The 22,782-nt window shown below is 43.9% G+C and overlaps 1 protein-coding gene across 1 annotated transcript in view; it reads right to left on the bottom strand.

Moving 5' to 3' along the window:
- Positions 1 to 22,782, bottom strand: part of UTRN (utrophin) — a 503,387-nt gene that overhangs the window by 78,245 nt on the left and 402,360 nt on the right. The window contains exons 62-63 of the mRNA XM_067542236.1: positions 15,451 to 15,652; positions 645 to 730 (exon numbers count right to left, since the gene is read on the bottom strand). Coding sequence (XP_067398337.1) covers positions 645 to 730; positions 15,451 to 15,652 — 288 coding nt within the window. The remainder of the gene's footprint in view (positions 1 to 644; positions 731 to 15,450; positions 15,653 to 22,782) is intronic.

Genomic DNA, 22,782 nt, shown 5'->3' with positions numbered 1-22,782 from the left:
CTCTGAATTACTGTTTAGATACTGTACAATAGAATGTCTTACATTTCTGCAAGTATTTTTGCTAAACGTGTTCAAAACTTTCAACATCCTCATACATTTCAAAATATCTACATCAATATACCAAATACAGCAACTGCATTAAATGTGGCTGTTTATGAGGAAAGATGACTGCCACTTTGCAGATACTGCTCCATCACCAGAACTTCCTGCCAAAACCTTTCCCAGTGTAATACAACAAAGGCATGGCATTATATTGATGTAGACCTATGCACCTGCTCCTACCAACTCTGACTTGTTTGATTTTTCCATCAACGGAATACATGAATGTTTCATTATTTTGTTAAAGAATCATTCTAAAAATATGTAAAACAAGACATTTTTCTGTCTTCTCCACAGAAAGCATGTATAGCCACTTAATCCCTCTTACCATACATTGTAACTACATAATTTACCAGCATAATCTATTTGCCCACACTTTACCTCTATGACTGATGACAGTGAAAAAGCTAAAGTTAATCTATTCTCTCATCAAAAGATATTCCTTGTCCTGGGCAAGAGGATGATTATGATTTTTGTTTAAATCATGACTGTCTTAATATAAAAAGTACAGATTCACACATTTCATAGAATAAATTCTTACTTACATCTGTACTTTTCTTCTAGAAGACCCTTGGAAAGAGACATCAGCCCAATCTTCAGGGACTGCACTCTGATTTTTCCAGTTCGACCCCTGAAATTGCACAAAGCTATTAGAGAGCTTAAATACAGTTAATATTATGGTATAGTTCATTCCAAATTCAAAACTCCTGGAAAGTTATACCTAAATTCTTAAAACAAGTTAGTTCAGGTCTTTAGAACTGATAATCACATTTAAGAATTCTCCTTTACAAAAAATTCTCAACATGGGTATTTGTCGTCTAAACATTTCACATTACCCCAAAGTGATGCAATTCAGCACTGTAAAATCACAGCATGATTTTATAAATGTGATTTACACAACAAAAAGTACACAGCAGCAGACAGCTGGGAAGCACACTGCACACTGAGAGATGGGGACTGTAAAATGAAGCCAAGCTCTTATACTGTGCAGATTCATTAATGTTTTTTTACCCAACTGTGCTTCATCTCTCTTTTAAAAATATTTTGATGTATAGGTGCACCAGTACTTAAACAGCTAAATGTTTACGCTAATTAGAGAATGTGGAGCTGTTCCCTTTTCTAACTAATATGACTTCAAACTCATGCTGTCTGACATTTAAAAAAATCAGGATACATACTGGGCTCCAAAGGATATAATTTTAAACCTATAAGCAAAATGCAGTTCATAATTGGTGCTAATGTGATAAAATCAGGAAATGGAGCAAAAGGACTGTAATCTAAGTAAGTTCAAAAGCTTGTTGCAAAAACTGCACTAATTAAGGACTTGCTGATTTTTGCCTTTACCAATGATCCTTCCAACACTGAAAAATATGCATATGCTTTGCATTCATTTTTGACATGGCGTGCATGAGGACAGTTGTTAAAGCAACACACACAGACACGCTTTTTGTTTGTTTATTTGGAAACAAACTTGTTTAGAACCAAAAAGTGACACTATTTTGTTCAGACAATTTCAATTTTTTTTCAAAACTTTTTGAAATGGGAAAGTTGTCCAAACCGATCCCTTCCCATGATAAATTGTCACTTTCCAATGAAAAACATTTTCTCAAAAAATTCTGGACCAGTTCCAGTCCCAATCTCCCATCCTGGACTCCTAGTCCAATTTCAGAGTCCCCCCACCCCCTTCTCCCTGGCTCCTTGTCCTTATCCCTGTTGCTAACAATGCCAGTTCTTCCCCCTGTATCCCAGCTTCTTGTCAGATCTACCTTCCCTTCCCCATCAACTCCTTCCCCACTGGTTCTCAGTCTCAGCCTCCTTGCCCAACCAGACCAAGTGTTTCTCTAAAATCCTCATCCAGTCTCAGTCTCCCCGCTACCTACTTGCTCACATTGCCATCCAGCGCATTTTCCTCCCTAGCTCCCGGTCTCCTTGACCAGCCAGTCCCAATCTTCCTTCCTGATTTTAGTCTTAGTCTCTGCCCACCCCAATTCCCAAACCATTTCCTTCTCCCTTCCTCTTGCCAACCTCCAATCCTAGTTCTCCTGCCTGGGCTTTTTATCTCAATCTACTCCTCGCAAACTCCAAACATGCTCATTGCCTTAATCCACTCCCACAGCCCCTCACTGGCAGGGAGGAGGGGGAAGCTGCCTGATTTGAATGCAGATGGGGAAAAACTTATCAGCAAGTTAAGAAAGTCTGGGTTGGATGAATGGAATATAAGATGGATAGAAAGCTGGCTAGATCAACAGGTAGTGATCAACAGCTCGATGTCTAGCTGGCAGCTGGTAACAAGCGGAGTGCCCCAGGGGTTGGTGCTGGAGCCGGTTTTGTTCAACATCTTCATTAATGATCTAGAGGATGGGGTGGATTGCACCTGCAGCAAGTTTGCAGATGACATTAAGCTGGACGGAGTGGTAGATACACTAGAGGGTAGGGATATGATACAGAGTGACTTAGAAAAATTAGAGAAATGGGCCAAAAAAAATCTAATGAGATTCAACAAGGACAAGTGCAGAATCCCATGCACTGCTACAGATTGGGAACCGACCAGCTAGGCAGCAGTTGTGTAGAAAAGGACCTGGGGGTTACAGTGGACAAGAAGCTGGATATGAGTCAACAGTGTGCCCTTATTGCCAAGAAGACTAACAGCATATTGGGCTGCATCAGTAAGAGCATTGCTAGCAGATTGAGGGAAGTGATTATTTCCCTCTATTCGGCATTGGTGAGACCACATTTGGAGTAGTGTGTCCAGTTTTGGGCCCCCCACTACAGAAAGGATGCAGACAAATTGGAGAGAATCCAATGGAGGGCAACAAAAATGATTAGGGGGCTGGAGCACATGACTTATGAGGAGCGGCTGAGAAAACTAGGCTTGTTTAGTCTGCAGCAGAGATCAATGGAAGGGGGGAAGGGGGGGAGGTTGATAGCAGACTAAATACCTGAAAGGAGGTTCAAGGGAGGATGGAGCTAAGCTGTTTTCAGTGGTAGGAAGTAACTAGGAGTAATGGTCTCAACTTGCAGTGGGGGAGGTCTAGGTTGGATATTAGGAAAATCTTTCTAACTCGGAGGGTAGTGAAGCACTGGAATGGGTTATCTAGGGAGGCGGTGGAATCTCCATCCTTAGAGATTTTTTAAGGTGCGACTTGATAGAGCCCCTGGCTGGGATGATTTAGTTGGGGTTGGTCCTGCTTTGAGCAGGGGGTTGGACCAAATGACCTCCTGGGGTCCCTTCCAACCCTAATCTTCTATGATTCTATGATAAAGCCTTTCCTCCCCCTCTACCTTTGAAAAAGGCAGCTTTCTCCTCTATGTTGCCAGAACCGGGACTCAACAAAGCACACAGAAGCCCAGAGATGCAACTACAAGGAAGTCCTGCTCAGGCTAGGATGAAGAACACCCATTACAAAGACAATCTTTGGGGAATTTAGCTGCTAAAATCTAATAAGTCTGTACTGAGCATGTGCAAAATGCAATTTTTCAATGGCCTGTAAATTGGCCATATTTCGGTGGGTTTTTACAGGGATAGGAAAAAGAACATCTCTAAGACCAAGGCCACCTATGTCCTGAACTTCAAGTCCTTATTCCGAAGCACAGAGGTCCTAGAGCTTTTCAAAGAAAATGTCACCAGAATTTTTTAGTCTGGGCAAAACAATGTAGCTTCATTCTCAGAAACAGTTGAACCATTTCTGCGGAATTTTCAAAAAAATTCAGCCTGAGGCAGACATCCAGCATGGAAAATTTTAGCCCAAATGGTTAAAGTTTGGCAAAGTTATAAACAGCTGAAAACAGGGTTCTATACTGGGAAGTGGATAATCTTCATAAGAGGCAGTGCTACCAGTGCTGTCTAAAATTTGAACCCAACACTCCGGAGTCTAATGCCACTATATTGCTCTAACAACATTTGGTATGACACAACTTAGATGCATCATCTTAAAGATTTCGTGGACAAGACACAATGTAATATACAGTGCACCTATCACTAGCAACTCAAAAAGCCATGATTTGTTTGTTACATTGCTCTGGGATCCTGATGGAGAGGAGCCTATAAAACCACTATAAGATATTTTGGGGACACAGTTGCCAGTTCTTGACCAAAAGAGAAAAAAATGTAAGCCAGCATGAAAACTGGAATTTGCTACCATCTGACCTAATGTCATATAAAAAATGGTAGAAGATAGGAAATATACAACATCTATGAATGGATCACTGGCAATGTTACAGTAACAACAAAGCCATGATTCTTCATAGAAAGAGTAAACTCACAAAAGAAAGATAATGAGGTGGGGCTCCAGGAGAACAGCTTCAAGTTTTACACAACACTGCTTAGCATACATATCACAGACAATTGGACATACAAAATTCAAGAAAAAAAGCACACCTAGCCTTTCAAACAGGCTAAAAAGGACCCCTCACTTCATGAGACATAGAAATTTCCCCCCCAAAATACAACAATCGGATAAAGTAGTTAAAAAACTAGCAGAAAATCCATATGAGTTTCCTCATGGACACTATGTGGTTTGTTTAGGTTCTTTGAATTACTTTCAGATAATAAGAAATGAGTCATTGACCATTATAGGCAAACATACTATAGGCGAACACCAGGTATTGTGTATACATTAACGCATGTGAAACAACTGCTTCATGGGGTGCTTTGTTTTATTGTAATCTATAAACTTGTTAGCTGATTTTCAAATAGACTTCTAGACATTTTCTAAGATTGGACAATATAAGATCCATAAGAAAGAACAATCCGGGTATGTATTTATATATGCTTTCAGAGTAATTAAATTTATGCAAGTGAGGTAATCTATAAAAAAAACTTTACGAAGTAGTTGACTCCGCACAATGCAGGTGCTGATCCACAAAATAACCTGGGTCCTTGAGAATGCAAAGGTTGCAGGGAGTAGATTTCATCTCCACCACTTTCTTGTATCTAGCTTGAAGAATTAATCATTTTCAACGTGTCAAAAATACCAAACATAATAGACTTCATTGTTGTCAGCTATCTCTAAAAATAAATTGCTTCTTTCTAATGGCCACATACATCAGTAGGTGTGTTTCAATACAAACTGGGAAGTTGTTCAATCTGTGAAGCACTAATTAAATCTCAGGTTAATAGCATGCAACACACAGATGCTTTTTTGTAGGAAGTTCGATGATTTGAAACACCATATATGTATAACACGGATGCAATAAACAAAAGAAATGTCAGGAGACAAATTAATTCCTTTCTAAAGGACAATTTCAAAAATTGCAATTTAAAATGATTCCCTAATCTTTAATATTTTTGGGAGGGGAGTGAGGGAGTGAAGGGGGAAGGAGAGTGAGAAAACTTACCCTCTAATTTTGAAATGTAAGAAATCATCTCTAATATTTTTCATATTTTGTACTCAAAGACTTCTTTAATCAGTCTAAAGAGTTTAGATTCAGATTTCATACCAACACTTTCAATATAATAACAAAGTGGGCCAGCAGAGCAAGAAACATTACTAAAAGGAATAAAGGTTTGTTGCTCACTACATGCATTTTAAGAACAAACAGAAACACAACTGGCTTTTCACTCCAATTTGTGAGTGGGGATAAGCTGAAAAAGAATACCCAAGTGATTAACACACAGGAATCAGAAGCTAATTTCCTCCTGACACTATCCATTTTCTGATTCTAAGCATTCAACAACATCAAGTAACGTATCTGAACCTACCTCTCTCTATTTTCCTGTAATGTATTTGTGATGAATTGGAAAAAATGTCTGCACAGTTTTTTATGTATATTGTGTGCAACTCAGTTTCTCTGTTCAATTGGGTATTGTTGCCTCCCTGCATAGAGCTGAATCAAAAGAGGCTGTAAATGGGCTGATGAGAGGCCCAGCAGGAAAGGTAAAATAATGACATAGATAAGACAGTCTCTCAGGTACCCAGCTTCAAGGGAGTTAAAATACATGCCTGGGGCCATCAGTTGAGGGGGAGAAGTTACCTATCTTGGTCCATCCAAGCTAGGATGTCTTACTCTTCCAAGGCTGGGATGAAAGAAAACCCTAAAAGATTAAAAGACCCTGACAAGTTAAAAGGATGGGTCCTGTTAGAAAGGTTGGTCAGAATGTGTCAGTGAAAATGCTGACAGTTTGACAGACAGTCAGGGGATGTCTACACTGCAATTAGACACCTGTGGCTTAGACCAGGCACACAGGGCCCAGGCTAAGGGGCTGTTTAATTGCAATGTTGGGCTCTGGAGCTTTGGGACCCTCTCACATCGCAGGGTTCTATAGCCCAGGCTCCAGCCTGAGCAAAAACCTATACCATAATTAAACAGGCCCTTAGCCTGAGCCCTGTGAGCCTGAGTCTGCTGGCATGGGCCAGTCACAGGTGTCTAACTGCAGTGCAGACATACCCTGACTGTCTCAATCAAACAGTCAGCATTTTCACCAACACATCCTGACCACAGGTGTCTAATTGCAGTGTTGACATACACTCAGAGACAAGGAGAAGGCTGCAAATAGCCTGTTCTCTTTCTCCCAGCTCCGAGATGGAGAATAAGTCAGAGAGGTTAAACTTAAGTAAGGGAACATGCATGTAGTTCTCTGTTTATTTTAAATCCACTACTCCAAGTACCATGTATCCTTTGGGCAAAATAACTCATGCTTTGTTTTGAAGAGGCTGTCTCTCACTGCAACTGTGTGCTGTCACAGGAAACCAAAGAGAAACTCCATAGAGTGGGTGGCATCTAAGAGACCTTAGAAGGAAGGACTGAAATTTTCTTATGTCTACACATGCAAGGCAGCATTATCAGCCTAATCTTGGTCGGTGGTATGCTGGATTAGTCACAATTGGTACCCAGGGGGCTGCAACCAAAGATGTGATCTGAGGTTGGGAAAATGGTGGATGCCACTCCAGGCGAGGGAAATACCCGAGGCCTGAATTTTGAGGAGGTGCACTCAGAAAGACCCTCAGAAGGGACAGCAGTGCACTTAGGCTAGTAACAGTCATATTAATTACCTTAGGCCACAGCTTTCAGACCCTTCTATGGCTCCCTTCTCCTAAGCACTTCACAAAATAAATACTTGGTAGGTAAAGTCTTCCCTAATTTATAACTGCTGATTGGTCAATCAAAATGTAAAGGGGGGGAGGGAGGAAATGGTGTTTGCCACTCCTCATTAGGGGGGAAAAAAAGGAACTTGGCATTGGAGAAGATGGAAAGATTCTTCCTCATCAAAAGACAGGAATCCCTCATCTACCAAAGGCCCTGCAGAGCTAAGGCCCACTCTGCTGGTGGCCAATCCTCTTGGGCCCATTCCAACTAATCTGAAGTATTAGAGTGACAAGAGCATACTGTAGGCACATGAACTACTCCTGAGGGAGTTCTGTGCTCCTGCGCAAGCAAAGAATTAATGTCCCCCGTAGATTTTTTTTCTCCCACAAAATAATTGATTCTGACAGGGAGGTGAAGGGAAGCCATGAGAGGAATCACACTGCAATTACACCTTTCATCCACCAAGGGCCGACGTGGCTCCAGAAGAGAGAGCCTCTGGTTCACTGGCTGTGGAGAGGGAGATGACAGAGGCTGCCTTCCTCACAGCGCCCTGCCCGTGGGTGAGGAGGCACGGGATATGGGGGGACAGACAGAGAAGGGCACACGGAGTTGCTGGGGAGGTGTCACACAGACTGGGGTTCAGAAGAGCTAGTGGGGAGGGACAGACTGGGGCAGGGGCACAGGATCTAGTGAGGTGACAACACTCAGCCAGGGGCTCCATGGGAGTGGGGCTCCATGGGAGAGGGAGTTTGTGCAAGGCCACATGGAGACATATGCAGATATGCCTGGCTGATGGGGAGTGGAGGGTGCAGGGACACACAGGGTTGGAGCAGAGATGCCTGACTGAATGGGAGAGGCTAGGGGTCAGCCAGGGTCTGCATGGGGGATGCTCCCCAACTCCGTTACCCTTGACTCCCTTTGCACTGCATCTGAGGGGTGCAGGAAAAACGTTTAGTTTAATAGTGTAGTTTAAATGAATTATTATTCAACGTTCTGTATTAATATGCCAAGTAAGGAATCTATTTGTCAAATAACATTTCCTGAATCTTTTTTGTTGTCTGTAATGTTACAGACATACTTGCCAACAGGTATATTGAAATAAATTACCAAAATAATTGAAACGGGTGTGATTATATTGTGTTATTTTGACAAATAAAATATGTAGAATTTTAAAAATATTATGTGAAATTTTTTAAATTTTTGGTAGTGTATTTTTTGGTGCAAAATTCCCCAAGGAGTAATGAACTCTCACCATATGTACCCCCTCCTGGGGGATTGTAAGGGAAGAGATATGTAACGATGTACATGGAAGCTGATTAGTAAAGTTTTAATGAAAACTTTATACTGGTATGATTTTGGGACTGTTTTACTGTATGAAGTTTAAATCAATAAGATGCAACAGCGAATTCTCTATCTTGAAGATTGTGTGATGTGGGGAGGGGAAAGAAAAGAACCCCCCTAGAGTACTTGGGAGGTACCCCTGCCCTGTTGGTCTTGAACTGGGTAGAGATGTGGTGACTTGGGGAATCTGTCTATGTACATCATATGAATTCTGATTGATTCTGTGAAATCTAGGTATAACTAACCCACAGTGTGTACTAAATCAGCCATGCACTGACAGGAATCATATCAGATATCACATACCCTACAGGCAGCTACAGGACAATCCAAGCAGTCATTTACATGGAATGACTCTGCCTGGCATACAGTTAAACTTGGCCAAGCTGCAGAAAACTGTTTTCTGCAGGGAGGAGGGTTGGAGAAGTGGAAATTCTGCAGTAGCAAAAAAGGAACAAAGAAATAAGTTAGAATTGACATTGAAAAGCTCAAACTCTGGGAGGTTCAGGAAACACAAAGGGACATACTTTCTGAGCTACAGGGAATTTTTTGATCATCAAATCTGAACAAGCTAGACAAAGAGAGCTTGTTACAGGGATGGAGACAGCGAGCCTGGAAGCTAACCAGGAGGAGAGGAGGGTCTGGGGACCCTCAAAGGTCTGACCAAACACCTAATGAGATCTCGGAGTGCTGGAGACACTGGAAGGAGGGTTTTTGTGGACAGATTTTGTTATTTATTTGCAAGGGCTCTGGATTCCTTGCTAAAACTGGCATATGTCCCTGGAAGATTAAACTGTAAACCTGCATACTGTGAGGGTAGAGCTCTGGGAAAGGGTGTGGTTAACCTAGAGGGGACATTTGGGGGTTCAGCCCTGGTCTTGAGGCTTAGGGTATCAAGGCCACCGGGCTTCCACTTCTGAGGAGGGGTACTAGGGCAGGAAGTCTGCCTGAAAAGTTAGAGCCAGAGATGGGGCCTGGGTGCTGCTCAGGCTCAGTGAGTTGAGAAACACACAGGATCAGTGTTTGGATCCAAACAGGCAAGTATCTGGCAGGGGGAGCTCAACCAAGACTGTGACAGAAATATAAGTTTGGAAGAATTTGATTTAAGGGAGAGTAAACATTTAATTCACCATATTCACATGAACCAAAGAAAAATATTTCCAAAGATCATAAGCAAAATGTACAGAGACAAAGTGATAGAAATGCAGCTTAAGGACTTAAAGTTCCACTTTAATATGTGTATAAAAGGTGTTGTAATGAATGTTGCATAAAGCAAGTATTTATAATTCTGTTAAAAATAATTATGGTCTGACTCCTCAGAATTTCCTTCAGCCATGAAAATTTAAAATGATAAAAATTGAAAAAGTGATTAAAAATAAACATCAATACTATCCATCAACGTTTTATATAAAAGAGAATCAAATCCTGACAAGCCTACTGATAGGTAACTAATTATACAATAAATAAATAACTAGATGTTCCCTGCTGTAGCCCTTGTAAATACGAATTGTGGAGCTATTTTGATACAGAGTAATGGACTTAAAAATTCATGAGATACAAGGTGGGTGAGGTATTTTTATTAGACCTATTTCTGTTGGTGGAGGGTACAAGCTTTCAAGCTACACACAGTTCTTCTTCAGGTCTGGGGAAGGAAGAAGAGTGTCTCAGCTAAATACAAGTTGGGACAAGATTGTTCAGCAGAAGGGGTAACGTGGTAGGCAGTCATTTGAAATGAAGCGGGCAATAGGGGGTTAAGATTGTTATGCATAAAGGTTTTGAAGTGGGCAATTAAGGGTAGAAGTCAATGTGGTGTGTTACAAATTGTAATGAGCCATAAAAAGAACAGTTACTCACCTTGTAACTGTTGTTTTTCAAGATGTGTTGCTCATGTCCATTCTGAATGTAGATGTGTGTGAGAGCCACATGCACTGATGCAGGAAGTTTTTCCCTTAGTGGTACCCGTAGAGCCGGCTCTAGTGCCCTCTGTAGCAGCGCGTGTATGCGCTCGCATATATGGCACTGCCGGCCCCCTCCCTTTCAGTTCCTTCTTGCCGGAACTCCGACAGAGGGGACGGAGGGTGGGTTATGGAATGGACATGAACAACACATCTCGAAGAACAACAGTTATGAGGTGAGTAACTGTTTTTCTTCTTCGAGTGCTTGCTCATATTCATTCTGAATGTAGGTGACTCACCAGCTGTGCCTCCAGAGGTGGGCAGAGTTCCTGGCCATGAAGATTGCAGAACCGCTCTGCTGAATCCCACATTGTCCCATGCTTGTTGCGTGATGGCATAGTGTGACATGAAGATATGCACAGATGACCATATAGCGGCCCGACAAATATCCTGAACAGGTACATGCGCTAGATAGGCCACCAAAGACACCTGAGCTTTAGTAGAATGAGCTGATAAGAATGCTGGAGGTGCGGCCCTGGCATGTTCATAGCAGGCGCCAATGCAGGATGTGATCCAGGACGATATTTGCTGCGAGGAAACCAGGTTGCCCTTTCATCCTATCTGCAATTGCCACAAAGAGCTGTGTGGAGCGGCGGAATGATCTGGTCCTATTGATGTAGAAGGCCAGAGCCCTCCTTACATCGAGTGAGTGCAGACGCCTCTCTTCACTGGAGCTATGAGTTTTAGGGCAGAATACCAGCAATACCATGGTTAGCATGAAAGTAGGAAATGACTTTAGGGAGGAATGCTGGATGAGGACGGAGCCGGACTTTATCCTTGAAAAACACCGTATAAGGCAGCTCTGAGGCCAGGTTCCTTTACTGCCAAGGCCCAGACCACTGCCCTTGCAACCTACCCCCCATCTGTGGCAGCATAGGGGCAGGCACAGGTGGCTGCATAGCTTGTCCCCTCGGGGGAAGTACCACTTCATCTCCTGAGCTCGAGGAAGAACGCTCCGGTGACCACTGGGGTGCCGATCTTGTCTGCTTATTCGATTCTTGGCGTCGAAGATCCAGTGCAGGGGAGCAGTGATCGGAGCCGGATCATTGGTGATGCCACAATTTTGTCTTGTCCTTGGGTTTCCTATAAGGACTCACACAGTGCCATTGCTCTGGTGCCCCTGCTGCATGCCGGTGATACACAAGGTCCAGGGCTCGGGGAGCTTCGGGACCCCAAAGAGTGCCGACGCTCGGCGGATCTGTGCTGATGTCCCGGGGACCGGTGCCTATCACTCGGCGACTGGTGGCTCAACCTCGATCTGTCCTGGTGTGGCTCTGGTAACTGGGGCCGAGAGCCTGACGAGTGCCTGGAGGTCAGCAAAGGGCAGCCTGAGGACAAGGGCCAGGGCCGTTGCACCAACGTCGGCGTCCCCCACTGTGAACCTTTGGTTGGGGCATCCGCTCCTTGGTGCACTGCCCTAACCTCTCAAGGCGTAGGCAGCACCGGCAAGGCTAACACGCTCCTCATTGCCTGGAACACCTCAGCATGGAAGGGACCAACAGGTGGTGCGGGCCTCTGCTGTTCCCCGGAGTTGGCAGTGGCGCGGTAACCGGACTTGATACCCATCCAGGTGGAGACCCTTTCCGGGCTAGCTCCGGCTTCTTTGAGGCTCTCTTAGCTGGCTTTGGTGCTGGCGAACACTCCCTCTCCGAGTGCGCCTTCTTCTGGCACTTCTTCGGCACCAGGGATGATGAATGCTGCTGGGGGAGCTCTGACGCTGGTGGAGCACTTTTCAACGAGGTCGTGGTACTCGGTCCCGAGTCTGATCTTGACTCCGATGCCAGTCTGAGCGCCACTTCCATCAGAAGGGCCTTAAGTCTTATATCTCGGTCCTTCTTGGTTCTCGGGCTAAAGCTCTGAGAAATCTTGCACTTTGCGGAGAGGTGGGCTTCCCCCAAGCACCTCAGACAGCTCTGATGCGGGTTGCTCAGTGTCATAGGCTTTTTACAAGAAGCGCTGGGCTTGAATCTCAAGGACCAAGCCATGCCCCAACCCTGGGAGCTTCCTAGCTGCGAACCTAGTTAACTAAATAACTTTCTAGAACTTTGAAACTATATACACTGGTACTAAATAGATAGAAAACCACTAGGAACACAGAGACTTGTGAGAGCAAGAGAGTTGTTCCAGCACCATTATGGACGGCAAGAAGGAACTGAGAGGGAGGGAGCCGGCAGCGCCATATATGTGAGCACATATGTGTACCGCTAAAGAGGGCGCTAGAGCCAACCCTATAGGTACTGCTATGGAAAAATTTCCGGCATTGCTGCATGTGGCGCGCACACACACCTACATTCAGAATGGACATGAGCAAGCACTTGAAGAAGAACTTGCGTCTCCTGGTTAAGCCCATAGCTTTTGGTGCCTAACAGTTATGAATTTAGTTCCCAGACTTGTCTTTTGAAGGTGTGGTGCGAGTTTCCCTTGAGAAGAAGTATTGAAAGATCAGAAATGGAGTGATCCTTTTATCATTTTTCTGTGTGAGTTCATTCGAGAGCGTAGTGATTGTCTTCTTTCACCCACACAGTTGTCGTTGGGGCATTTGATACACTGAATGAGGTACACCACATGTTTGATAAGCATGTGTAATTTTTAATGGTGTGTTGTAGGGAGTACTGATCACTGTAGCAGTAGAGAAATACCTGCAGGTTTTGCATGTATTATTCTGGCAGGGTCTGGTGCCACTCCGAGTTAGTGTGCCCTTGTCTATGGGGAGCTTGCTTCTGATGATGAGCTTGATGAGGTCAGGGGGGTTGAAGGCCAGAAGAGGGGGTTTCTGAAAGAAATATTTCAGGATGTTGTCCCCACAAAATATATTTTGTCATTGTTTGATGATAGCCATAGAGATTCCAGTGTGGGGTGGTAGGTGACAATTATAGTGAGTGTGGTCAGTGGGTTTCTCTATTCTACAGTGAAGCAGGTTCTCCTGGAGTATTTGGATGGCCCCTTTCCATGATGCAATTTACTTTTCTGGTACAGCATCTTTGTGTGTGAAGGAAATTTTAAGTGTGTTTAGGTGTGTATCTTGGACTTTCTCCTTGGAGCAAATTCTGTGGTATCTGAGTGTCTGGCTGTAGGTAACAGATTTCTTGTGTCCATGGGTTGGATGCTGGATCTGTGGAGGTAAGTGTGATAATCAGTGGGTTTCTTGTATATTGGTGTTGTAGCAGTTTTTAAGCTGATCATGGTGCCCAGAAAGTTGATGCTGGTATGGGAGTGTTCCAGAGAGATTTTGATGGATGGGTTGTGGTTGTTGAAGTTATGGTGGAAGTCTATGAGGGAGTTTAATTTGTCTGTCCAGAAGATGAAAATATAATCTATGTATCATTGGTTTCCAGAGAATCCTCCTCAAGGTGGCCCATGATGAGGTTGGCAAACTGGGCAGCCAGGTAGCTGTTACCATGATTAGGACAAGTGTTTATTGTTAAATGTGAAGTTGTTATGGATGAAGATGAAATGGACGACTTTAGTGATGTGTTTTGAGTGGATTTTTGAGCATTGTGCATTATCTTGTATGTATTTGATGCAGGCAGTGATGCAATCATAGTGAGGAATATTGATGTACAGGGAAGTGATATCCATAGGGGCAAGAATAGTGTTCTGGAGGAGGTTGTTAAAGTTGCAGAGTTTCTGGAGAAAATTGGTAGCAACTTGGAGGAAGCTGGTACTTTGTGCGGAGAGTAGTTTAAGAATGGTGTCTACAAGTCCTGATATTTCTTCGGTAAGATTATCATTGCCGGGTATGATGGATCTGCCTGAGTTCCCTTGTTTGTGCGTCCTGGGAAGCATGCAGAAGGTCACTGGGGTGGGTTTGAGGGGGATGAGGTTGCAAAATTTTTCTTGGAGTTGTTTGGGGAAGGATTTGATGGTATTTTTAAATTCCTTTGAGTTCTTCATAGTAGAAGGTATCAGAGTTGTCTTTGGCCTCATTGACATAGTAACCATAATTAAGGACTATACTAGTGACTCCGTTGTCTGCAGGTTTGATCACTATCTGGTGGCTGGATTTCAGGTACTGTATGGCCATCCTCTTGGTGGTAGAGATTATAATGGATGTAGTGTTTTGTTGAGGATTTCACAGTCAATTTCTTTCCTGAGGCAATTGATGATATGATCCAGTGTGTGGTTTTGTTCTCTGTGGAGTCCAATCAGATTACTCTTATTTCTGTCGGTGGGGTTGTGGTGGTTGTAGGTGGTGTAGTGTTTGTTGTAAAAGACTTCCTTGAGGAGGAAGCAGCAGAAGAATTCTTCTCCTTCTCCTCATTAGTATGTTATCAGGTTCTATGGTGGGGCAGAATCGAGAGTTCAGATACTTCAGTTCCGGTTAGGGGTGGTCTTGATAGATTGATGTTGTTAGGTGTCCGTGAGGTGGGTCATGGTGTCTTGGTTTCTGTTGGAGGTGGTGTTCAGTTCGTTGTGGAGTTGTTGTAGTTGGTTCCACTGTTTGTTTTTGTGTTAGATGGCTGTCATCAAGGGTTTTTTTTATATAACTATTTAGTAATTCTGGCCATTTGGGTACATTTAAATTTTGAATAGAAGCTATGCAGCTCGTAATGTTCTCACTTCTTGCACTCAGTACAGTAACATTAATTGCCCAATGAAGGACACACCTCCTTCAACCTTTTTATGTTTCTTGGGTAGCATATGTTGCTAGATAATCATATCTATTTATTTGTATATAAATATTTATTTTAATATATGCTTGTATTCCAGGGAATCAGACAGCAACTTTATCAATAGGAACAAATGCATGTTTTTCACCAAAGTATTGCTTAAAATTTTGCTATCAGTGTTTCTCTACCACCACCACACCACCCATCTCCAAAAGGAAAATCAGAAAAAAGATAATATATGAGACCTATCTAATCTAGAGTGCTATGCTCTAGTACTGTATTTTCTCTTTTACACACATCACAGCACATACAACCCATTGACCAAACTGTACACATGGTATATATATTGTGTGCGCTACACTGAAGCAACAATGCTGTAAATAAGAACATATTACTTTTGTATCATATTACATATTACTTACGTATCATACACATTGAGCAGCCAGTTGAGACACATATCTACACAGAGAGGAACATTCACCAGGTCCTCGTGCTTCTCTTCAAGTCCACCGTAAATAGTAGTGAGACAACTGATCACATCCTGGACACTGAGGAGCTGGTCATTTTGGCTCAACTTGTGCTGTTTGAAAACTTCATTTGTTGTGTTCAAATCCAACAGGTCCACTAATAACATAATAAGAAACAAAAGAGTCATTAATAATGGTGCCTCATCACTGGATTCAGTGTTTGCCTCTTGAATCCATATGTCATTATAGCAATAATTGCAGGCAGGAGTTTAACTGAAGCAGTGGCTTAAACCTACTTACACTGGGGTGAAGCACCCTCTCTATTAGCAGGAATCTATATCTTTGGGTGATTTTGTTTGTTTGCTTTCTGGGTTATTTTGGTTTTCTGAATCTTACAAGCAAACAACAGTAACAGTACACTACTCAGCACAGTGTTTAAAAACAGCTGGTGACAGTTGTGTGATTAGAGAGTGCTGCCTTCGGATGCAGAATTCAGAAGGCATTTCACACACTTTTCAAGGAGACGTCTGCACACCTCTGAAGGAAAAATCTGGCTTTGATTACCAGGTGTAAAACTAGAGCTGAATGGCTCTGTTAGCATAAAGCCATGCAAATTCTTTGATAGAAATGTTTCACAGCAATGTGCATTAGGGATGCAATGAGGACTGATTAACTGAATAGTAGATGCCGATGATGAAGATTTAAAAGAAACTAAGGGGAAGTTGGTTAGTGTAGTTTTCCAGAAAAAAATATGTAATTTTCATCTTATACTTTTATCGTTTTAGTTAAGGCAATAACATGAACAGTTATGCAAAATCTTTAGATCCACTTCATTATATCTTAAGAAATAGAAGTCTGTGCACACATTTCAGCATATTTCAGGCATCCTTCACAGAAGTATGCACTGCTGCTATGAATGTCTGATGGATAACGAGGAATGTATGCCGATACCAAAAAGCACACTCAAATTTAATAGTGATCATGAAAATCTAATTATCAGCTGGATGAGGAGAAAGAAAAGAAGGCTATTACTGAATTCTTCCAAATAAAAAGAGGCATATCTTTGTCTAAAAGAAGGAAGGACAGTATAAGCCAAATGGTGGCATAATTCTCAATGACATCTTTGACTAGACAATTTGGAATTTTAGCAAGAAGTGGCAATTTCCTTGCATCCTGTCCCACAGTAACTACAGTATCTACAGTATGAATTTGAAACTCCTTCATCCAGAGCTATTTTTTATGGGCAGAGTTAGTAGTGCATTAACAGTATAAATGTCGTTTTCAATGGAAATAAGTCCTGACAGTTCTAGGATGAGTTATAAATTGCTGTATACCAGTATAAAATAAGGACCCCAGAAGGACATAAGTCTTTGTGTAAAGTAGGATGCAGAGTCAGATTGGTTCAGCGTGGCCTGGAAAATGAGAGAGACAGAAAACAGACACAGCAATGGCAAAAACTAGAATGTTACTGGATGTCTAGCTATCTTTCTTCTGCCTATGAGCAATTCAGTTGAACCTCAATGTTTTCTTCTACTAGATAGTATGAGATACATTGTTTAAAGAAGCCTGCATTCCTATTCCTATTTTGTCCAATTCATTTTCCTATACAGCTTTGTAAAAATGAGAAAAAGGCAATAAAAGATTTCCTAGACATTCCTTGCTCTTCCCTTCCCTTCCCTGACACATGCATATTGTGTACTCTGACTTTACAGCACTCATCCATACAGAGATTAGATTCTTGTAGGTTGTTTTTGAAGAAGTTGTCAGATATTTCAGGCTTTGGGAAAAAACACTACACATGCATAGGCTAGATAGGGGATGATTCTAACTACAGCAAACCATTTGTTGGACCTGTGGTAGCTCCTATGCCTTGCAGTATCAGTGTAACATTATACAGTAGTTGGAATGAAATACATGAAAATAGCACACAAGCAAATTAGAATTCAAAGATACACAATAAAACAAAATATCTTTGATTTCAAATTTTGGGGAATCGGAGAACCTATAAAGTGCCATCAATCTGCACACATATGGAGTCCAAGTGGGTTGAAGAGTTTGTCATATTTTCATACCTGCTGTGTGCGAGGTACAGGAGAAAACTCAGAATTGTAAGACTGTCATAACTCATGTCCTTACAAATTTTTTTATTATACTTTGTGTGTTGATAACTGCAGCTTCCCCTGCACTAAAATAGAATGTCTTCATCTTTGTGAGTTTATTTCTTTAAGGCAATGGGAAGTTCCCACCCCTTTTGAATGCTAAAAAGGAAGTAATGGTGTCTGGAACTGGAGGTTCCTACCACAGTGGCCTTTGCAACTCTGATGATTCTGGGACTTGATGTGTTATATTATGAAGATCGTCTACTAACAGCAATGCTTAAGATGCTAGAGGAATTCAGCTTTTAGCTTTATACCTCACAATACATGAAGGAACTGAACACACGTCAAAGGCAGTACATTTACAACACTTAAAGGAAATATTTTTGTAGTTATGTAAATTATAATCAAACTTCATGTCTTGGGTAAGACTGATTGTTTGTGGAGCATGGCAGGAAGGAATTCACCCTATCCTGATGTAAAGCACTTCTCATCTGGCTGGTTGAATTTGGACATAGGAGGTAATCATATGAAGCATTAGGTACTACCCACTGTCAGAGACAGTATACTGAATTCTATAGACCAGTGGGCTATTCTGGTATTATAAGTCCTATGCTGAAGAGGGGTATCCTCATACTAAATGCCCCTTAATTAATTGTCCTTATCCAGATGGGGAGAGATTAAAATAGATAAAGGTGAGATTGGTGGTTTAGGGCCCAAATACATCATCTTTTAGTGCACTTTCATTATGCCAGGTTTGAGCCTTGGTAGATGAATGAAACATGCGTAAAGACAAATTCTCTAGTTCTTTGATTAACTGACATGGGTGTCATCATGTTCATTTTCATAGTAAGGATACTTTCCCAAAAGAAACTAAAAACAAACTGCATCACTCTTCATCATTCAACCTGGTGTAGTTGACTGACTCATCAAGACAAGCAGCTGCTAATGGTGAATTCTAAGTTGTTGTGGCCTCATAGGAACTAAGCAAGTGTTGCTGTCAAGCTGTGGTTTCAAAAAGACCTTGTGAATGTTAACATCACACACACCCAAAGACCAGATGGAAAAAGGATGTTAAAGCAAATATCCCTTTAGTACTCTTGGCCTCTGAGCATTCCTTTGTGTAAGTAGAATTCCTGTGAACATTCTTTATGTGACTGGGGTGGAGGTGGTCTGGCCTCTTAGTCATAGCTGGGCTGGCATCCACAAGCCAAGTATGGTCACAAGCCAATAGTCAGTGAGTGGGGATAGGAGGAATCCCTACAGCTGGGATCAATAAGCAAGAGCTAGGCCAGGGTCAGAGACCAGAGGCAGTTACCAGGCTGGAATCAGGAGGGAAGAATCAGGATCAGGGTCAGGCTGGGGTCAGAGACTGGAGATCAGAAAATAAGGTACAGTCTGGAGTTACAGCAGGCCAGACAACTTCCTGGGGCACTCTCCATGGTTAAATAGTGCACTTGGCCAATCACAAGGTCGCAGAGTGCTATCACTCTGGACTCTTTGGGCACTACTTCCTGCAGTGCTTAATCTCCACAAAGTTCCTTGGATGAGCCTCTACCTGTCCTCCTTGTGATAATTGGGAACATCAGCTATCCCAGGCTCCACAGACCCTGGGTCTATTTCCACAGATCCTTACACTTTAATTTAAAATCACCTACAAAAGCACTGTGACAAATTTCCGGTTTTTCCTTTCCCGTTCTAGAAGACTTTGTTTCTTGCTATCAGAGGCAAAATAATTCCTCTGAATTGAGCTCAGGCATGTAGTACAAAAATAAAAAACTACAGAAGAAAAAATTTATGCATGTACAGGGCCCAGTCCCCGACTGGGGCCTTTCAGCACTATTGCAGTGCACAATAGAATATTCTTCCAGGCCCTTTTCCTTCTGCTCAACAGCTAAACTGAGTCAAAATGCTTCTTTCCTCACTACATCCACCCAGGGCCTGATTAACACATAAGCAAACCAGCCACATACCTAGGGCCCAAATTCATGGGGGGCCCCAGAACTTTTGGTGAGTTTCTTTGTTGTCATTTTTTTTTAATTGATGCCGTTTTGCCACACACATGGAAAGAACTTCACTCACTTGAGTGAGCGGTGACCTGGCACACAGAATTGCACTTGCAAATACCACTCAAATTTGGCCCGTCCACCCTTCGTCGTGATAAAGGGGCAGTCAGCCCAAATTTGAGTGTGACCCTGTGCACCAGGTTGCAACTCCACTCACTCATCTGAGTAAAGTTCTTTCTACATGTGTGCAAAACTCCATCAGTTAAAAAAACACAAAGAAAGATGGATGAGTGTGCAGAGACTGTCTTCCCACACAGCTGAGATTCCCAAGGACAGAAGAGGACACTGTGTAAAGAAACTGCTTCCTTCTCCAACAGCAGTAAGTGAACAGGCTGAGATAAGAATTTAGTGCAGTGGTATGTATGGGAGGGAACATCACTGAGGTGTATTTTTTTTTCCCTTCTTTCCACTTATTTGGCTGTTTGTTGTGATTCATTAAAAGGCAAGATCCCAGTACGTTTGCCTAGGGTTCAGTGACGGGGTAATCCAGCCCTATGCCCACCCCACATAACGTATGAGAGAGAAAGAGCATGTCCTCATGTAACTGTTCTCCGTTTACTACAAAAATCAATCTATGGCGGAATCTATCTTCTAAAGAATAGACTAAAATGAAAAAATTATTTTGCCTGCTAACTAGTAAAAGAAAAAACTCTGTCTTCTCCAAAGATCAACTTTTTTAACACAACAGCAGCAAATAAATTGGGGGGTGCAATTTTGTGATGTTAATGGAGATCTACAAATCACAGTCTTTAGACTGTACCCCATCAGATCCACGTGACTGAGTTAGTCAGTCTTAGGCTGCTTTACATGTCAATTATAACTTCACTGATAATGATATTTGCACTGAAATGGCACCTTACATGCAAAGTTCTGAAAGCACTTTACTAGTATATTGTTGTGTAGGAAGGCGCTGTGGCCTTCCCCGGAGTCTGGACCCGAGGAAGGGCCGCAGCAGCCTGGCTGGACAAAAACAGGCCCAGCAGACAAGTCTGCCCGGCAACAGAAAGGACGGGCTGTGATAGGGCCGGCAGGCCAGTCTGCCTGGCAACCAAAAGGCTGGGCAGTGATAGGACCGCCCGGACCGCCTAATTGGCGACAGCGGGGCGGAGCCCCTACTGGAAGGGGCAGTATAAAAGACAGGCCCCAGAGCTCAGTTGGGGAGAGACTGCCCCTGAAGGCACACCAAATGGCGGGACCTGTTCCCACCTCTGGAGGGTGGGGACCCCCGGTGGGCCAGCCTGTATGCCACCTTGACCCCACGGCCCACCGGGGACATCAGTTGGTGGCTCCTTCATGGAGCCGTGAGCACGGGAGCGTACTTGGCGTGGTTCACCCCCCGCCCCGACACCTGCCCCTTCTGTGGCACGAGGGAGACCCTGGCGCACGCATATCTGGAGTGCGCCAGGCTGCAGCCCCTCTTCCGGCTCCTCCAGAACCTCCTGCTGAGGTTCTGGCTGCATTTTTCCCCGCACTTGTTTATTTATGCACACCCTGTCCGTGGCCCCACGAAGTCACGGGACCTCCTCGTCAACCTCCTCTTGGCCCTGGCCAAAGTCACCATCTACAATACCAGGGAGGGGAGGTTGGCTGGGGAGGCGCCCTGTGACTGTGGGGCCTATTTCCGTTCCCTTCTTTGTTCACGTCTCCGCAGAGTTCTTCTGGGCGGCATCCACCAGCTCCGTCAACACCTTCCGGGAGCGGTGGGCGCTGTCCGGGGCTCTCTGCTCGGTGTCCCCTTCCGGCTCCCTTCATTTATACCTCTGACCCTCACGCCCCTTCCTGTTTTTACATTTGTTGTCCCCTGGAATTAGTTACATTCTAGGTCTAGTGGCTCCTCCCCTTAGGCTGGGGAGGTGCCTTGAGCGGTGGGCAGGCTGATGCCCGCCCACCTCCTGGTTTGTAAATAGAAGCTGAGGCCTAGGCTGGAGTGGAGCCGAGCCGATACCAGGGAAGCTCGCCTCCCGGAGCAGAGACTCCAACCATCCCCGGACCGACCCGGGCCTGGAGACTGGGTAGGGCCTTCACGTAGCTGGACCAGGCCACCCGGCCAGAGGGACTGGACCGAGCCCCCTGAGCAACCCAGGTGGAAAATACCCCCTGAGGTTGGATGGGACCCAGAGGAGCTGCCGGATGCCGAGACCCCAGAGATGGGACAGGACCTGGATGAGCTGCCTGAGGCCGAGCCATCTCCCGAGCCCTGTGACCTAGAGGATCTTCCCCTCGCAGAGGAGCTCCCCGGCTTGCCACCTGTGGACAAGGAGGGACTGGCGGGCCTACCCCGGATCGAGCACCTCAGCGACCCCGAGGACCCTGATGAGCCAGGTACCTGGGGATACAGGGAGGAAGTGGCTCAGGGACAGCCATAGTCAGTGGCTGGGACAGGGGCAAGCCCTGTCAGTGTGTTGCGGCAGGAGCCCCACCGACTGAGTGGCAACGCCTTTGCCACTACTAGGGCCCTGGGCTGGGATGCAGTAGAGATGGGTGGGCCTGCGTCCCCCTTCCCTAGCCACCCCAGGAGAGCCTCCTCCTCCCTACCGCTCCCGAGAGCGGACCCACTGCTCGCTCGCCCGCCCTGCCTGAGGGCCGAAGCCATTGACTGCTTGCTTGCCTGCCCTGCCTGAGGGCCAGGCTAAGACCCACACAAGGGGGCTGACTGTTCCCCCTTTAGGAAGGCACTGTGGCCTTCTCTGGAGTCTGGACCCGAGGAAGGGCTCCAGCGACAGCCCTGTAACATATACCAATGGTTCTCAACCAAGGGTACGCAGGGGGTACATCAAGTCATGTAGATATTTGCCTAGTTTTACAACATGCTACATAAAAAGGACTAGCAAAGTCAGTACAAATTAAAATTTCATACAAAGACTTGTTTATACTGCTCTATATACTATAAACTGCAATGTAATTACAATATTTATATTCCAATTGATTTATTTTATACTTACATGGTAAAAATGAGAAAGTAAGCAATTTTTCAGTAATAGTGTGCTGTGACACTTTTGTATTTTTGTGTGTGATTTTATAAACAAGTTTTTAAGTGAGGTGAAACCTAGGGTACATAAGACCAATCAGACTCCTGGAGGGGGACAGTAGTCTGGAAAGATTGAGAACCACTGCATTATACCAAT

The sequence above is a fragment of the Emydura macquarii genome, unplaced genomic scaffold, assembly GCF_026122565.2.
Source record: "Emydura macquarii macquarii isolate MOO-44397 ecotype Brisbane River unplaced genomic scaffold, CSIRO-AGI_Emac_v2 contig_705, whole genome shotgun sequence".
NCBI lineage: Eukaryota > Metazoa > Chordata > Testudines > Chelidae > Emydura > Emydura macquarii.
This window is presented reverse-complemented; position numbering and strand designations above follow the sequence as displayed.